This window comes from Callithrix jacchus, chromosome 1 (genome assembly GCF_049354715.1).
Source record: "Callithrix jacchus isolate 240 chromosome 1, calJac240_pri, whole genome shotgun sequence".
NCBI lineage: Eukaryota > Metazoa > Chordata > Mammalia > Primates > Cebidae > Callithrix > Callithrix jacchus.
In genome coordinates, this window is record NC_133502.1 from 11,033,593 (window position 1) to 11,052,308 (window position 18,716).

The 18,716-nt window shown below is 48.6% G+C and overlaps 1 protein-coding gene across 7 annotated transcripts in view; it reads right to left on the reverse strand.

The window, feature by feature from the left end:
- Positions 1 to 18,212, reverse strand: part of ABCC4 (ATP binding cassette subfamily C member 4 (PEL blood group)) — a 291,898-nt gene extending 273,686 nt beyond the window's left edge. For all 7 annotated transcript variants that reach the window (XR_008475284.2, XM_017969971.4, XM_054242433.2 and 4 more), the window contains exon 1: positions 17,852 to 18,212. Coding sequence is in view for 6 of the 7 variants with exons in the window: in XM_017969971.4 (XP_017825460.1) it covers positions 17,852 to 17,925 (74 nt within the window). In the remaining variant the exon portion in view is untranslated. The remainder of the gene's footprint in view (positions 1 to 17,851) is intronic.
- Between the last annotated feature and the right edge of the window lie 504 nt (positions 18,213 to 18,716).

An 18,716-nucleotide genomic window follows, 5' to 3' on the forward strand; every position in this document is an offset into this window, starting at 1 on the left:
AACACGCCCAGCTAACTTTTATATTTTTAGTAGAGCAGGGGTTTCATCATGTTGGCCAGGCTGGTCTTGCGCTCCTGACCTCAAGTGATCCTCCCACCTCAGCCTCTGAAAGTGCTGGGATTATAGGCATGAGCCACAGCACCCAGCTGCAACAGAATTTTCTGCAGTGATGAAAATTTTCTAGACCTACAGAGAAAGAGGTAAATTAAGTATTTCTTTCATCACTGTAATTATCGTCCCTTTCACCAAAGAGAAAGTAGAAGGTGTAATAACAATTAATAGGAATGATATCAAAGTTGAGCCTGCATGTTCATTCCAAAATAGTAACTGAGCAATCTGGGGTTTTTATTTTTTGGTTTTGCTTTGGTTTGGGTTTTCGGTTGTGATTTTCTGCCTTATTTTTGAAACAGGGTCTCACTGTGTTGCCCAGGCTGGAGTGCAGTGGTGCCATCATGGGTCACTGCAGCTGCAACTTCCTGGGCTCAGGTGATCCTCCCACCTCAGCCTTCCTGAGTAGCTGGGACTACAGCTATGCACCACCATGGCTGGCTAATTTGTGTATTTTTTGTAGAGGCAGGGTTTCGCCATGTTGCACAGGCTATTCTCAAACTCCTAGGCTCAAGTTATCCACCTGCCTCAGCCTCCCAAAATGCTGGGATTACAGGCATGGGCCACCTCACCTAGCCAACTGAGTCACTTTGTGCCAGGGCTGGGTCAGGTACTCAGGACATGTTTAAGCAAGGACACTGCCCACATGGAGCTGACCGTGTCAAGCAGCTACCCAGATGACACAGCCTTTTCAGCAGACAGCACAACCCCCCGTGCTTAGCACACAGCAGAGACTCAAAAATATATATGGTTTGACTCCCACTGGAACATAAGCTCTTTAGGGCAGAGACCAGGGTCACCGAATTCCCATCACCTGTAACCGAGAGGTACATGACACTGTAGCTGAGAGCAAGGCCTCTGTGCTAGGTTACCTATCTGCTTTGAACCTCGGCTCTGCCACTCAAAGGCTGTGTGACTGTGGGAAATAAGAGTACCCACCCCACAGTTTTGTTATTAGGATTCAATAATATTTACTTGTGAGGTGCTTAGAGTAGCCCCCCTGCCTAGAAGAAGCACTACATAATTGTAATGTCTAAATATATGGTAGTTCCAGGCCAGGCATGCTGAGGAAGAAAGAGAATCATTTGAGCCCAGGAGTTTGAGACCAGCCTGGACAACATAGTGAGATCTTGTCTCTACAAAAAATAAACAAAAATTAGCCAGACATGGTGGCACATGCCTGTGGTCCCAGCTATTCAAAACACTGTGATTGGAGAATCACTTGAGCCCAGGGGGTAGAGAGGCTGCAATGAGCTGAGATCACACCACTGCACTCCAGCCTGGGCAACAGAGTGAGACTCTGTCTCTTACATAAATTAATAGTTGCCACACATGGTGGCTCATGCCAGTAAATCCAAACACATTGGGAGGATGAGGCGGGCAGATCACTTGAGGTTAGAAGTTCGAGACCAGCCTGACCAAGACAAAAATCAGCTGGGTGTGGTGGCAGGTGCCTGTAATCCCAGCTATTCTGAAGGCTGAAGTGAGAGAATCGCTTGAACCCCGGAGGCAGAGGTTGCAGTGAGCCGAGATCATATCACTGCACTCCAGTCTGAGCGACGGAGCGGGACTCCTTCTCAAATAAATAAATAAAGAGCAGATCTTTATTTATACATCCTCTGAATAATGGACTAGAGGTTGGTTGATGGATGGGTTTTCAGGGAGAATTTTAGCAGCAAACCTGAGAGTCAGGTACTCTAGCCAGGGGAGATGGCATGAGCTAAGGGAACAGGACAGCAAATATGAGGTGTGATCAGGGAAAGGTATCATATATTGCCTGCCCAAGAACAACAGACACCTGAGAATGTAGCAAAACGAAGTTAGGACCAGGAAAAGGAGAGCATCAAATGCCAAAGAAGATGCTACCAAAGGCTCTGGAGCAGAAAGCAGCAGAGCTGTGCCTTGTAAAGATGAAGCCTGCAGTGTACTGACTGGGTTGGAATCTGGAATCGCGTGCCTCCAGTCAAGATGTGGCAACTAACCAACTACCTTTTATCACTGACCAGACACTTCCCTGCATGCAGATAACTGAAGATACAAGCCTTAGCTACCGGGTGCAGTGCTATTAACGAAAGAGGGAAGTCAGCCAGCAAAGGGGATGACTGGGGCAATTTCACCCTTGTTGCTCTGCTGTGAAATTGCTTTCCAAAAAAGTTTTTCTTTTTCTTTTTTTTTTGAGACAAAGTCTCACTCTGTTGCCCAGGCTGGAGTGCAGTGGCATGATCTCGGCTCACTGCAACCTCCACCTCCCAGGTTCAAGCGATTCTCCTGCCTCAGCCTCCCCAGAAGCTGAGATTACAGGTGCCCAATACCAGCTATTTTTTGTATTTTTAGTAGAGACAGGGTTTCACTATGCTGGCCAGGCTGCTCTTGAACTCCTGACCTTAGGTAATCCACCCACCTTGGCCACCCAAAATGCTGAGATTACAGACATGAGCCACCGCGCCCAGCCCAGGAAAACTTCTTAGAGATGTAATAATAACACACCTTATAATTTTCCAAGTACTTCCATCGATAGTGGCGCACTTCTGAGTATGAATTAAATTTCCCTTTGTTGACTTTCTTTTGTTTTTTTAATAGAGCTTCATTTCTCAGGGCACTAATAGGTGACTTCTCCACTCATCAGGGATGGGACATTATATACTGACTCAATTCCATATTAACTTGCCCTACTTGATTGAAGGTGAGGGAGAAAAATAAGTGTGTAAGGCTGGGCGTGGTGGCTCATGCCTGTAATCCCAGCACTTTGGGAGGCCAAGGCAGGTGGATCACCTGAGGTCAGGAGTTCAAGACCAGCCTTGCCAACATGGTGAAACCCCATCTCGACTAAAAATGCAAAACTTAGTCATGTGTGGTGGCACATGCCTGTAATCCCAGCTATTCGGGAGGCTGAGGCAGGAGAATCACTTGAACCCAGGAGGTGGATGTTCCAGTGAGCTGAGACCACGCCATTGCACTCCAGCCTGGGCAACAAGAACAAAACTCTATCTCAAAAAAAAAAAAAAAAAGGCCAGGCGCAGTGGCTCATGCCTGTAATCCCAGCACTTTGGGAGGCCAAAGTAAGTGGATCACAAGATCAAGAGATCGAGACTATACTAGCCAACATGGTGAATCCTTGTCTCTACTAAAAATACAAAAATTACTGGGTGTGGTGGCACGCGTCTGTAGTCCCAGCTATTCAGGAGGCTGAGGAAGGAGAATCACTTGAACCCAGGAGGCAGAGGCTACAGTGAGCCAGAATTGTGCCACTGCACTACAGCCTGGTGACAGGGCAAGATTCTGTCTCAAGAAAAAGAAAAAAGAAAGAAAAAGAAGTGTATAGAACTTTGTTGTTTTACTGGATGGGCACAGTGGCTCATTCCTGTAATCCTAGCATTTTGGGAGGCCAAGGTGGGCAGATTGCCTGAGCTCAGGAGTTGGAAACCAGGCTAGCCAACATAGTGAAACCCTGTATCTACTAAAATACAAAAAATTAGCCAGGCATGGTGGCACGCACCTGTAGTCCCAGTTACTCAGAAGGCTGAGGCACGAGAATCACTTGAACCCGGAAGGTTACAATAAGCCAAGATTGTGCCACTGCACTTCAGCCTGGGCAACAGGGCAAAACTCCATCTCCAAAAGAGGAGAACTTTACCTTTAAAATACTCTTGGAGCCAATCCCGAACACTTAGGAGGCTCAGGCAGGAGGACCTCTTGAGGCCACAAATTCAAGGCTGTAGTGTGCCTGTGAATAGCCACTATACTCTAGCCTGGGCAACACAGCAAGACCTCATAAATAAATAAATATTTTTAATGTATTTTTAAAATACAGCTCTTAAAACATGACATGCGTAGGTTTAATTTTTCTAAATTGTAGAATGAATACCAAGGCCCAGAGTGGTCATGCATCTCGCCTAAAGTCACACACAGCTAATACGTACAACATCATGGGTCTTCTGGCTCCAGTTTGAGGCTTTTGCTTGTTCCTACCTAAGACACAGGTGTCAGCAACTCTCAGTTCAAGAAATTGAGATTCAGTCTAAAGGAATAGCTTATAATCATTAATTAAGCATATTAAGTGCAAGATGTTCAGTCAGACACTAGGAGTTGAAGACATTGAAGATACTGGTTGCTGCCCTAAAAGAGCTAACAATTTAGTATTTTAAAAAAAAGTCACAAATGAGTCAAGACTTAAGACAATAAAAAAGGCATGATAAAAGGGTAAAGTTAGGCTGGATACAGTAGCTCACGCCTGTAATCCCAGCACTTTGGGAGGCTGAGGCGGGCGAATCACCTGAAGTCAGGAGTTCAAGCCTGGCCAACATGGTGAAAAAACCTGGTTTCTACTAAAAAATATAAAAATCAACCAGGTGTCATGGCAGTGAGCACCTGTAATCTCAGCCACTCAGGAGGCTGAGGCAGAAGAATCGCTTGAACCTGGGAGGTGGAGGTTGCAGTGAGTCAAGATCATACCACTGTACTCCAGCTGGGCAACAGAGCAAAACTCTGTCTTAAAAAAGGGGGGCAGGGGATAAATTTAGCAAGAACCCTCATCATCATGTTTATCAATGGCCTAATATATACTAGGAATTTGTCGGACTTGAGTCAATTCCCAGCTCTATCATGTCCTGCCTGAGTGACCCTCATTATGCTACCTGGCCTCTCCAGCTTCAGTTTCCTTCACCTGTACGTAACACAAGAGCAGAGCCACCCTCAACAAGGGGTTACTATAAAAATCAAAAGACCCAGAATCTCTAACATGCCTGGCACAGAGCAAGCCCACTGGCTGACTCCCCACTGGCTGAGCACCGACAGAGGGGAGTAAGTCCTATGGTGGTAGTGGTTCTCATGCTTTGAGATCAGCCAAGTCCTTTGAGAGAAACCTGGAAAGGGGGTGGTGAACCTTTGACCAGAAAAATGGAAATATGCACAGAAATATCTTTGGCCAGTAGCTCATCAGTTGTTCTTGGGCTTCAGTGCCCATCAGAAACGTAGAGAACCATTTTAAAATATTGATGCATGGATTCCACCCCCAGAAATTATTATTCAAATTAGTCTAGAAGGGGAACAGACAACCATATTTTTATGGCTGTCCAGGTGACCCAATCGTGGGGAGGGCTAAGAAACTGCTATGTAATGTAAAAAGAATTTACAAAAAATAGAGTTAGTAAGGTTAACAGAAATAATGCATATCAACAATCATTTGAAGGGAGCAATTCAAGAGTATATTCATTAAAAGCGGCACCAAGAGCCAGCCTGTGTTCATTAAGAGGAAATCATGGCCAAGCACAGTGGCTCACGCCTGTAATCCCAACATTTTGAGAGGCCGAGGCTGGCAGATCACCTGAGGTCAGGAGTTCAAGACTAGCCTGGCCAACATGGTGAAACCCATCTCTTAGCTGACCCTGGTAGCATGTGCCTGTAATCCCAGCTACTGGGGAGGCTGAGGCAGGAGAATTGCTCGAACCTGGGAGGCGGAGGTTGCAGTGGGCCAAGATCATGCCATTGCACTCCAGCCTGGGCAACAAGAACAAAATTCCATCTCAAAAAAGAAGAGGAAGTCATGAGAGCAGTCACAGGGGCTAACATCTATAATCCCAGCATTCTGAGAGACTGAGGTGGGTGGATCATTTGAGGCCAGGAGTTCAAGAACAGCCCAGCCAACAGGGTGAAAACCCATCTCTACTAAAAATACAAAAATTATAGCCAGGTGTGGTGGGGCATGCCTGTAATCCCAGCTACCCGGGAGGCTGAGGCAGAAGAATCACTTCAATCTAAGAGGTGGAGGCTGCAATGAGTGGAGATCACACCATTGCACTCTGGTCTGGGCAAAAAGAGCGAAACTCCATCTCAAAAAACTAAATAAAAATACAAAACTCAGCCAGGTGTGGTGGCACACACATATAATCCCAGCTACTCATGAGGCTGAGGCAGGAGAACTGCTTGAACCCCAGGAGGCAGAGGTTACAGTGAGCTGAGGTTATGCCACTGCACTCCAGCCTGGGCGATAGAGCAAAACTGTCTCCAAAAGAAAAAAAAAAAAAAAAAAAAAAGAGGAAATCATGCCAAATGACTTTAATCCTTGGTGGAGTTTCTGAATGACTGCCCAGACTGGGCATGATGGTTCACCCCGTCATCCCAGCACTTTGAGAGGCCAAGGCAGGTGGATCGCTTGAGCTCAAGAGTTCAAGACTAGCCTAGGCAACACGGCGAAAACCCACCACTACAAAAAAATTAGAAAAATTAGCCAGCTGTAGTGGCCCACACCTGTAGTCCCAGCTACTTGGGGGGCTGAGGTGGTAGGATCACTTGAGCCAGGGAGGTCAAGGCTGCAATGAGCTATGATTACACCACTGCACTCCAGGCTAGGTGACAAGGCAAGATCCTGTCTCAAAAAAAAAAAAAGACTGAGTGCATGGGTGATCCAATACCTCTGGACTTCCATAAGGCAGACCTTCCATATGACGCAATCTCTCTTGACACTTGTGACTGAGTTAATCTAGCAACCACAGTGTTGATTAGTGGGTCCACCACAACCTAGAGGACAGTCCTAGGACCTGTCCTTTGTAACATTCAGAGTACGCAAGTCTTCCAAGAACTTTCAACAGCAACAATGAGCTGGTAAACTTCGGCACCCACAAAATGAATTTAAATAGGGATAGAAGACTAATTATATGGGGATAAGCCCCGTGGACTGTGAGGTCAATTGGCCACGTGTCCAATATAGCTCAACTGCATGGACCGCTGATGATGCCCAAATTAAGATAAACTTCCTGACCAGCCTGGCCAACACGATGAAATCCTGGCTCTACTAAAAACACAAAAACTAGCTAGGCATGGTGGCGCACGCCTGTAATCCAAGCTACTCGGGAGGCTGAGGCACAAGAATCACTTGAACCCGGGAGGTGGAGGTTGCAGTAAACTGAGATCATGCCACTGCATGCCAGCCTGGGCAACACAGCAAAACTCCATCTGAAAAAATAATAAGATAAACCTCTCCATGAGCCCCAAACTCACAACCAATTGAGTGCCTATTCAACATCTCTCTACTTGAATGTATAGCAGGCATCTCAAACTTAACATGGTCAAAAATAAGCTCCTGGCCAGGCACCATGGTGCATATCTGTAATCACAGAACTTAGGAGGCTAGGGTGGGAGGATCACTTCAGTCCAGGAGTTCAATACCAGCCAGGGCAACATAGGGAAACTCCATCTCTACAAAAAAACATAAAAAATTACTTGGGGATGGTGGCACATGCCTGCGGTCCCAGCTACTTAGGAGGCTGAGGTGGAAGGATCATTTGATCCAAAAAGGTAAAGATTGCAGTGGACTGAGATCACACCACTACAATCTAGCCTGGGTGACAGAGCAACACTCTATCTCAAACAAACAAAGATTTAATGTGGCCATGATAACTGTCTTTGAATACTACGAGGCAAGCGTATGAAAGAAGGTAGCTAACTTGCTCTGTGTGTTGACAAAAAACAAAGGAGAGCGGCTCTGAACCTATTTTGGTTCTAGGAGCTGCTTGATTCACACATCGTTCTTAGCTTCATTAAATTATATAATTTTTTTCTTAAAAGTAGGTAAATAGGCCAAGCGCTGTGGCTCACGCCTGTAATCCCAACACTTTGGGAGCCTGAGGCGGGCGGATCACAAGGTCAAGAGATCGAGATCATCCTGGCCAACATGGTGAAACCCCATCTCTACTAAAAATACAAAATTACTTGGGTGTAGTGACACATGCCTATAGTCTCAGCTACTTGGGAGGCTGAGGCAGGAGAACTGCTTAAACCCATGAGGCAGAGGTTGCAGTCAGCGGATCACTGCACTCCAGCCTTGCGACAGAGAAGACTCCATCTCAAATTAACAAAAAAAAGGGGTAGGTAAATAACACCAGGCATGGTGGCTCACACCCGTAATCCCAGCACTTCAGGAGGCCAAGGTGGGTGGATCACTTGAGGTCAGGAGTTCAAGACCAACATGGAGAAACCCCATCTCTACTAAAAATAAAAAAATTAAACAGGCATGGTGGCGCATGCCTGTAACCCCAGCTACTTGGGAGGTCGAGGCAGGAGAATTGCTTAAACCCAGGAGATGGAGGTTGCAGTGAGCCGAGATTACACCATTGCACTGCAGCTGAGGCAACAAGAGTGAAACTCCATCTCAAAAAATAATAGGCCAGACACAGTGGCTCACACCTGTAATCCCAGCACTTTAGGAGGCTGAGGCGAGCGAATCATGAGGTCAGGAGATTGAGACCATCCTGGCTAACATGGTGAAACCCCATCTCTATTAAAAATACAAAAATTAGCTGGGCATGGTGGTTCATGCCTGTAATCCCAACTACTTGGGAGGCTGAGGCAGAAGAATCGCTTGAACCAGGGAGTCAAAGGTTACAGTGAGCCAAGACTGGGTCACTGCACTCCAGCCTGGCGACTGAGGAAGACTCCATCTCAAAAACTAAATAAAAATAAATAAATAAATAAAAGTAGGTAAACACAGGTAGAAACTGCATGGAAAAAAAAAAAAACTGTCGCTTCATACAGTTTAATAATTCTTAATTATTAAATTAATAATGCTTAATAATTCTAGCATTCTAATCTGAAGTCATAAGAGTCACATAATGCATTTCCCCATTGCCCAATATCTGGAAGATATTCCTGTACTGTGTGTGGACTAGAAGATCTCTTCCTTTCGACCCTCTAATTCTATGACACTAAGGAAAAGGGGAAGACAGGAGCTAGCCCGGAGAAAAGAGCAGACGGGGACTAAGCCTGAAACAGACTAGCACGGAAGCGGTCATGGAACCCAGAAATGGAACAAGGAGCTACACTGCAGGCCACAGAGAAGCTAGAAGTACTCAGGAATAGGGGCTGGAATTGGGAGAAGCAAAGTCTGAATGTCCACTGGGATGAAAGACAGGAGGGCGTCCTTGGGTGTACCCAATACCACCAGCTAGCAGGGAGGGCACAGTGACCGAGGGGTGGTGATTCACCACATGTCTCAGGCAGCACTATCTCCATCTGCAGTTCTGTGACCTGGACATCTCATCCCCTGCCAGAGATGCCTCCCTACATTCTCCATCCAAGCTCCAGAGGAGGGTCAACCCCTCCCGAAAGATCTCCACCTTGGCCAACATGGCAAAACCCCATCTCTACCAAAATAAAAAAAAATTACCCAGGCCTGGTGGAGCACACCTGTAATCCTAGCTACTCTGGAGTCTGAGGCAGGAGAATCGCTTGAACCTGGGAGGTAGACATTGCAGTGAGCCATTATCACGCCACTTCACTCCAGCCTGCATGACAGGGTAAGACTCCATCTCAAAAAATAACAACAACAAAAAAAATGTCCACTCTGACACAGCTTTTCTCTACCTCTACTCCAGCACCCCCGACACCGGGTCAGGATTAACTACTGCAGCAGGGACTAATGGACACACAGACTATGTTTTCTTTCTTTTTTGTTTTTAGACGGTGTCTCACTCTGTCACCCAGGCTGGAGTGTAATGGCGCAATCTCGGCTCACTGCAACCTCTGCCTTCCGGGTTCAAGTGATTCTTCTGCCTCAGCCTCTTGAGTAGCTGGGACTACAGGCATCCGCAACCACACCCAGCTAATGTTTGTACTTTTGGTAGACACAGAGTTTCACTACGTTGGCCAGGCTGATCTTCTTTTTTTTTTTGAGACAGAGTCTCACTCTGTCGCCCAGGCTGGAGTGCAGTGGTATGATCTCGGCTCACTGCAGCCTCCACCTTCCAGGTTAAAGTGATTCTCCTGCTTCAGTCTCCCGAGTAGCTGGGATTACAGGCATGCAAGACCACGGCTGGCTAATTTTTGTACTTTTAGTAGAGATGGGGTTTCAACATGTTTGGGAGGATGGTCTTGAACTCCTGACCTCAGGTGATCCACCCATCTAGGCATACCAAAGTGCTGGAATTACAGGCGTGAGCCACCGTGCCCAGCCTGGACTACATTTTCTACCCCTCCTTGTGGTCTGAAGTGACCGTGAAACTGAGACCTGTTCAACAGGAAGTGGTTGCAAAAGGTGTCTGGCTTCCATGCCTGGAACACAAAACCAGCCCCATACAGGCCCTCTCCAGCTGAATAAAGAGGCCTCCTGGAGAGAAGGAGGACTGAAAAGGGGCTGAGCCATAAGATGGAGAAAGTCCAGCTAGGAGTAACTATACAGTGTCATTCCCCACCCTAGATGGCCGGAAGGGGACTACAGCATGAGAATGGACATGGTCTTGGTTATTTCGAGTTTTCTTTTTTTTTTTTCTGAGATGGAGTCTTTCTCTGTGGCGCATACTAGAGTGCAGTGGTGCTCCACTCACTGCAACCTCCACCTTCTGGGTTCCAGCTATTCTCTCCTGCCTTAGTCTCCTCCCAAGTATCTGGGATTACAGGCACATGCCACCAAGCCTGGGTAATTTTTTTTTTTTTTTTTGTATTTTCAGTAGAGAAGGGGTTTCGCCATGTTGGTCTCCAACTCCTGATCTCATGTGATCCACCTCCCTCAGCCGGCGATTTTTAATGAAGCCACTGAGAATGGGGGCTTATTGGGGTTTTCTTTATCAGCTGGCATCATTTGCATAATACAATGGCTGCCTCCCTCATCGTGTGAGCTCTTTGAGAACAGGAATGGTACTTTATTGTAATGGATTTGAACCTGGCAAGAAAGAGGGCACTCTGTCAGGCGCAGTGGCTAACCGCCTGGGAGGCCAGGGCAGATCTTAACCTGGGGTTAAGAGTCCTAGCTACTAGGGAGTCTGAGGTAGGTGAATCACTTGAACTCTGGAGGCAGAGATTACAGTGAGTGAAGATCATGCCATTGCACTCCAGCCTGGGCAAAAAGAGCAAAACTCTGTCTCAAAAACAATAAAATAAAGCCAAGCATGGTGGTGCATGCCTGTAATCCCAGCACTTTGGGAGGCCAAGGCGGGCAGATCACCTGAGGTCAGAAGTTTGAGACCAGCCTCGCTAATATGGTGAAACCCCATTTCTACTAAAAACACAAGAAATTAGCCTGGCATGGTGGCAGGAACCTGTAATCCCAGCTACTCAGGAGGCTGAGGCAGGAGAATCGCTTGAACCAGGGAGGCAAAGGTTGCAGTGAGCTGAGATGAGGCCATTGCACTCCAGTTTGGGCAACAAGAGCAAAACTTTCCATCTCAAAAAAAATATTTTTTAAAACAAAAACAAAAAATAAAATAAAGAAGGCACTGAAATGTTTGCTAAATGAATCATCTAAACCACAGGGGGTCAACTCAGTAACCCTGGCCTCCCAGACACTGATCAAGTAGAGCTGAATGCTAAGGGCTGAGAAAGACCTGAGAAAAGTGACTCCCAAATCTCAGTATCTGAATTACCCAAGAAGCATGCTTTAAAAAAACAGATGCCTGGATGCCACCTCAACCCCAAGAGACTGTGATTCTGTGGGCACAGAAATTTACAATTTGGCCAGGCACAGTGGCTCATGCCTATAATACCAGCACTTTGGAAGGCCAAGGTGGGAGAATCACTTGAAGCCAAGAGTTCAAGACCAACCTGGGCAAAACAGCAAGACCTGGTCTCTACCAAAAGTTTATTAATAAAAATTAGCAGCTAGGTGCAGTGGCTCATCCCTGTAATGCCAGCACTTTGGGAGACCAAGTCGAGCAGATCACGAGGTCAGGAGACGGAGGCTATCCTGGCCAACATGGTGAAACCCCATCTCTACTTAAAATACAAAAATCAGCTGGGCATGGTGATGTACACCCAGCTACTTGAGAGGCTGAGGAAGGAGAATCACTTGAACCTAGGAGGCAGAGGTTGCGGTGAGCTGAGATCACACCACTGCACTCCAGCCTGGCAACAGAGTTCCACCTTAAAAAAAAAAACAAAGTAGGTGGCCAGGTATAGTGGCCTGTAATTCCAGCACTTTGGGAGGCTGAGGCAGGCAGATCACGAGGTCAGGAATTTAAGACCAGCCTGGCCAATATAGTGAAGGCCCGTCTCTACTAAAAATACCAAAAAAAATTAGCCAGGCCTGGTGGCGGGTGTGTGGAATCCCAGCTACTTGGGGGGCTGAGGCAGAAGAATCACTTGAACCTGGGAGATAGAGGTTGCGGTGAGCCGAGATAGCGCCACTGCACTTCAGCCTGGGTGACAGAGTGAAACTCTGTCTCAAAGAAAATAAAAATTAGCTAGGTGCAATAGCATGCACCTATAGCTCAGCTACTTGGGAGGCTGAGCTGGAAGGATCACTTGAGCCTAGGAATTTGAGGCTGCAGTAAACCATGATTGCACCACTGCACTCCCAGCTGGGCAACAGAGTAAGACCGTATCTCAAAACACACACACACACACACACACACACACACACACACATCACACATCACAAAATTAAATGACTGGGAGCAGTGACTCATGCCTGTAATCCCAATACTTTGGAAAACCAAAACAGGAGGATTACTTGAGCCCAGGAGTTTGAGACCAGCCTGGGCAACATAGTGAGACCTTGTCTCTATAGAAAAATGTTTTTTATTATTATTATTATTATTATAGAAAAAGAAAATATAAAATTAAACATTTGATGCATTGACTAAGGGCCTCACACGCCCATCCTCTCTGAGCCACCTGCCCTCAGCCACTTGCGTTTGCTTCTATAGTCATGTCATCAGCTCTCTAGGGCAGGTCTCCAGAGAGTCTGTCTGTCACTAGTGGCGGTTTCCACAGCAGCACAGGCTTTGCACGATGACACTTCACCCACTGAGACATGGCTAGCAACAGGGGAGTGACGATTTAACCACTCTCTATGAGCCAGATGCATCTGGTCGATCTCTCTCAATGCCCATATTGGGGAAAAATGCTTCATCAGCCTCCACCCTGCTGCTTACCCCAGATCTCCTCTGCATGAGGTGTGGGCAGAGGAATGCAAAGTGCCTTCTGGGCACCAGGGGGCAGCAGGACAATCCCAGGAGAGTTTCAGGGACTGGTCCATCTTGCACCCTGCTGGCCACAGTTCATAGGCTATGCTACTTATTTCCACTAATGGAGGAGAGGAGAAATTATTCAGTAAATGATGATGGGGAAAACAAGCTGTTTGGAAAAAAAATGGGGACTGTCTCATATCAAACACCTAAAGAAATTCTAGCTGCCTTTATTGTTAGAAATGAAACAATAGGCCCAGCGCGGTAGCTCATCCCTGTAATCCCAGCACTCTGGGAGGCCAGGGTGGGGGAATCACCTGAGGTAGGGAGTTCAAGACGAGCCTGACCAACATGGAGAAACCCTGTCTCTATTAAAAATCAGATGTGGTGGTGCATGCCTGTAATCCCAGCTACTCAGGAGGCTGAGGCAGGAGAATCACTTGAAACCGGGAGGTAGAGGTTAGTTATGGTGAGCTGACATCGCACCATTGCACTCCAGCCTGAGCAACAAGAGTAACACTCCATCTCAACAAAAAAAAAGGAATGAAACAATAGCTAAAAGAAAATGCGAGTCTAGGTGCGGTGGCTCACGCCTGTAATCCCAAAACTTTGGGAAGCCAAGGCAGGTGAATCACCTGAGGTCAGGAGTTCAAGACTAGCCTGGCCAACATAGTGAAACCCTGTCTCTACTAAAAATACAAAAATTAGCTGAGTGCGGTAGCGGGTGCCTGTAATCCCAGTTACTCGGGAGGCTGAGGCAGGAGAACCGCTTGAACTGGGGAAGTAGAGGTTGCAGTGAGCCAAGATAGCACCACTGCATTCCAGCCTGGGTGACAGAACGAGATGCTGTCTCAAAAAAAAAAAAAAAGAAAGAAAAAAAAAAATAGGAGAAAATACTGCCAGGTTCGGTGGCTCACACCTGTAATCCCAGCACTTTGGGAGGCCAAGGTGGGCAGATCACCTGAAGTCAGGAGTTCGAGACCAGCCTGAGCAACATGGAGAAACCCTGTCTCAACTGAAAATACACAATTAGCCAGGCATGGTGGCACATGCCTGTAATCCCAGTTACTCGGGAGGCTGAGGTGGGAGAATCGCTGGAGCCCAAGAGGCAGAGGTTGCAGAATTTACTACAGCCAAAGTCAGGACAGGCACCCAGAAGACTCAGACCCAAATAGCATTGTATATGAGCTCTGGTGAACTACCTTGGGAATTTGTTACAAAGAGGTCTTTGGGAAAAAAGAAGAAAGAAAGAAAGAAAGAAAATAAAAAAAAGAAAAGAAAAGAAAGAAAGAAAACAGGGAGTGGGCTGTTAGAAAGTTTGTCAGGAACTCCCGGATTAGATGGATTTGACATTTGTCTAACGGATTAGACATTTGCTATACATTCTTAAACTAGAGGGTGTGGATTACAGTGTCCACGGGGCATTGTAAGGTTAATCTATAGCTATGTGGCAATATGAGGTACTTTCAAGTAAATAGCTCAAGGGGGTGGGAAGTGGAGTGGGAAGTCCAAGGGACTGCTGTGTCATTTTAATGTCTCTGTGGGCCTGATAATTTAAAAGAACTCCACATTCCTCAGATAGTTCCTTTCTCACTAAGAGGCCTCAGACTTTAGAATTCCTCAAACTGGCCCAGGCACGGTGGCTCACGCCTATAATCCAATCCCAGCACTTTCAGAGGCTGAGGAGGGAGAATCACCTGTGGTCAGGAGTTCAAGACTAGCCTGGCCAATATGGTGAAACCCGGCTCTACTAAAAATACAAAAATTAGCTGGGTTTGAGGGTGGACGCCTGTAGTCCCAGTTACTCGGGAGGCTGCAGTGGGAGAATCGCTTGAACCCAGGAGGCAGAGGTTGCAGTGAGCAGAGATTGCACCATCTCACTCCACCCTGGGCAAGAGAGAAAGACTCCATCTCAAAAAAGAAAAGAAATTTTAAAAATTAAAAATAAAGAAAAGCATAATAGTACAATAACATGACAATGAGAGGAATAGCTGGAAGCAGTAAGAGCCTCAAACCAGGGTCACGGGAGCACCTGAAACCTCAGCAACCCCACCCACACACCCGGTGTTTCCAATTTTACTCAGTCAGTCCAGAGTGGATGCTGCAGCATCTGCATCTCTTACAATCTCCCAAATGATGCTGATGCTGCCGCTCTGAGTACCATGCTTTGAGAACAGCTGCCCTAAAGCACGTTAATAGTTGTCACACGTGCATCATCTCCAACTGCAAGTACTTTAACAGCTTCCCTGGAGAAACTCTAACCTGCCAGAACAGAGGGTGCCTTCTCCACGCATTTCCAAAAAGCACCTAAACTGGAAGCAGTTCAGTACAGCAGCTCCAAAGAGGCTGGGGAGCCGGTCTGCCCAGCTTCAGAGCCTGCTCTGACACTGGATTGCTGTGTGGGTCCAAGCAACGTACTCAACCACTCTCTCAGCTTGAGTGTCCACAGAGTAAAATAGACGTACTAGCCCTTCCCCTCCAGCAGAGAAACCGGGATGAACAACCTACTCAAGTCACGGGAAGGCATCACTTTCCCATTTCCCTGCCACCCACATTTTGAAAATGTAGGGGGGCGGGGCTCACACCTCTAATCCCAGCACTTTGGGTGGCAGAAGCAGGAGTATCCCTTGAGCCCAGGAGTTCAAGATCAGCCTGAGCAACAACAAAGAGACCCCCATCTCTACCAAAAAAAAAAAAAAAAAAATTTAAATTATCCAGGTGTTATAGCACACACCTGGAGTCCCAACTACTCGGGAAGCTAAGGCAGGAAAACTGCTTTAGGCCAGGAATTGGAGGCTGCCATAAGCTATGAATGTGTCACTGCACTCCAGCCTGTGTCACAGAGCAAGATCCTGTCTCAAAAAAAAAAAAAAAGTTCCTTGCCCTGCCTGAAGTTGAGGAGACCATTTGTCTACTTCAAGTTATTATTTACAGCAACCACACCCATATTCCTTCCTCCTCCACGCGCCTCTCCCCTAAAGAGAAAGGCGGCCAACCAACCAAGAGAGGCTCCTACACCCACTGAGTGCACCGCAACTGAAACGAGAGAGAGCGACTCATCCTCTTGCAATGCCCTAGGTCAAACCTGTCCAACCTGAGGCCCACAGGCCACATGTGGCCCAACACAAATTTCTAAGCTTTCTTAAAACAGCATGAGGTTTTTGTGTGATTTTTCTTTTCTTTTTTTTTAAGCTCATCAGCTATCATTAGTGTTAGTGTATTTTATGTAAGGCCCAAGACAATGCTTCCAGTGTGGCCCAGGGAACTCAAAAGATCAGAGACCCCCGGCCTAGGTTGCCCCATAATAAAAGGCAATAGCATGTGGGAAAGATGAAGCGGCAGAGGTCAAGAAACAGAGATCTAATAATCAACCAAGTGAGATTGAAGCTCTTCAAAGATTCAGGCTCACATAGTTAGCAGTCCAGGGTACAAGACAGATATTTTTTTTTTTCCTGTGAGACAAAGTCTCACTCTGTTGCCCAGGCTGGAGTGCAGTGGCACCATTAGCTCACTGCAACCTCCGCCTCCCAGATTCAAGTAATTCTCCTGCCCCAGCCTCTCAAGTAGCTTGGATTACAGGCACCTGACACCACACCCGGCTGATTTTCATATTTTTAGTAGAGACAGGATTTCACCATGTTGGCCAAACTGATCTCGAACTCCTGAACTCGTAATCCGCCCACCTCAGCCTCCCAAAGTGCTGGGATGACAGGGTGAGCCACTCAGCGCCCGGCTAAGATGGAAATTTTAGGTATGACTGTCACCTGAGTCTTTCTCCGCCTCTTCCTTGCACAAGATGGGCAGGGCTGTGGGACCTCCCAGCTCAGGGGCCCTCCCAGCTCAGGGGCCCTCAGGTGGTTTTAGGATGGTAGAATGCCTGGTAGGAACCACCTGCATCAAGACCACAGGTGAACTCTCTGAGGGTTAACGATTCCAGGGACCCCGCCCAGGAGCAGTCCTCTTGGGTAGAAGTGAAAATATTGGAAACAGGGAGAGAAGCTGGTCAAAGAGAGACTCCAGTCGTGGCTGTGCATGTCCCAGTTAAAAGCAAAACCTGGAAGGTCCCGTTCAAGAACAGTGTCCCCATTCATAAATAAAAAATAATGCTAGTGTTATTTTACCCACATGAAACTTGCCACAACGAGGTACCACAACCCACATGGACACACAGAGTGAGATTCACACAGAGAGGCAGGAGAGTCCTGGTCACTGAGACAAACGATGTAGAGACACCTGGACACAGAGAGACACAGCGGGACGTGGAGTTGGATGGAGCTGTCTGGTAAGGAATATCAAAAGGGGTGGGGACACTAGAGGGAGATGGCATAGGTCCAGGACACTAATTAGGCTTTGGCTGAGATTAAATAAAGGAAGATGTTCGTAAGCTGCTTACTTAAAAAGAAAGGAAAGGGTGCGTTTGAGTTCAGGAGACAGCGAGTCCCAGAGCAGGAGGTGGGGAGCCAGCGAAGGGTGGGCGTGCAGGCGGTGCAGCCGCTTCTCCCGCTGGGCCAGAGACTCCCCCTTTCGGCAGCCTGGGTTCCCCGCCTCCCCACCTCCAGCTCCTCCTTCCCCGAGCCCTAAGGGCCCGCCAGGCCTCCAGCAACAAAGCCGCCAACCCAGCGCCACCAGTGCCGGGTCCCCGCGTCCCCCGCGTCCCCACGCCCCGCGCGCAGGGGCGCAGGCGGGGTGCCACCCGCAGCAGAAAGCCCCAGCGTGGACCGCGTGACACAGGAAATCGCTCCCGTCGCCCCGGCCGCAGAAGGCGCGGGCAACATCGGGCGCGGTAGTAGGACAGCCCGTCCGCGAGGCCAGCGGCTGCAGGGTGACCCGGTTCGGGCGGAGACACTCACCAGAAGAACACGCGCGAGCAGAGGTTCGCGTCCTGCAGCGGGTTGGGCTTCACCTCCTGGTACACTGGCAGCATCTCGCTGGGCGGGGCGGGCGTGGGCCGAGGTCCCGCTGATCAGGCGGCGATGGCCGCGGGCTCCGCACCTAGACCGCTAGCAGGGATGCTGGAGCTCCGGCCGTCGCGCCGGTCCGCTCGGAGGGAGCCCGTGAGGCAGCGGCTTCCGGGAGCCGGGCGCCCGCGGCACGCCCCGTCCCCGCCTCTCAGGCCCACCGCTAGCAGGGCCTCCTCGGGGGCGCCCTTTAATGCGCTGCCGCCTGGAGCCCGGGAGCCGCGCACCGCGTGCGAGCGCAGCCGGGGACGACGGGTGACGCGGCGGTAGGAGGCCGAGCTGGCGACGCCAAAGGAAGCCCGGAGCTACGCCCGGGGGTGAGGCGAGGGCGGCGCGCGCCGCTGGAGGGACGGGGTAGCCGAGAGCGCGGCGCGGAGGCCGGGTCCGGAGGTGCCCACGTGCTCGCCCCCGACGGAAACTTTCCGAAATTCACCCCCCGAGTCTAGGCGCCGACCCAGAAGGTGGAGCAGGGAGGCGCCGACTGTGCCCGCCCCTTCGACGCAGAAACGCCCCCTCGGCCACGGATTTGGGGACACTGGGAGACAGCTGCCTGGCGCTCCAGCAGCCCGTCCCCTGGGCGACTTGCCCTCCTCAGGACCAAACGAGGGTGCCATGGGAAGCTCTCCAACCTGTGAGCCAAACATTTGACCTCGGACGACAGCAAGGTTTAGCACAGATTACCCTTACAGAGCTGCAAGACCTCAAGAAAGCCAAGTAACTCCAGAGAAGGACCCAGAGGATTTGGAGAGCTGAGTGA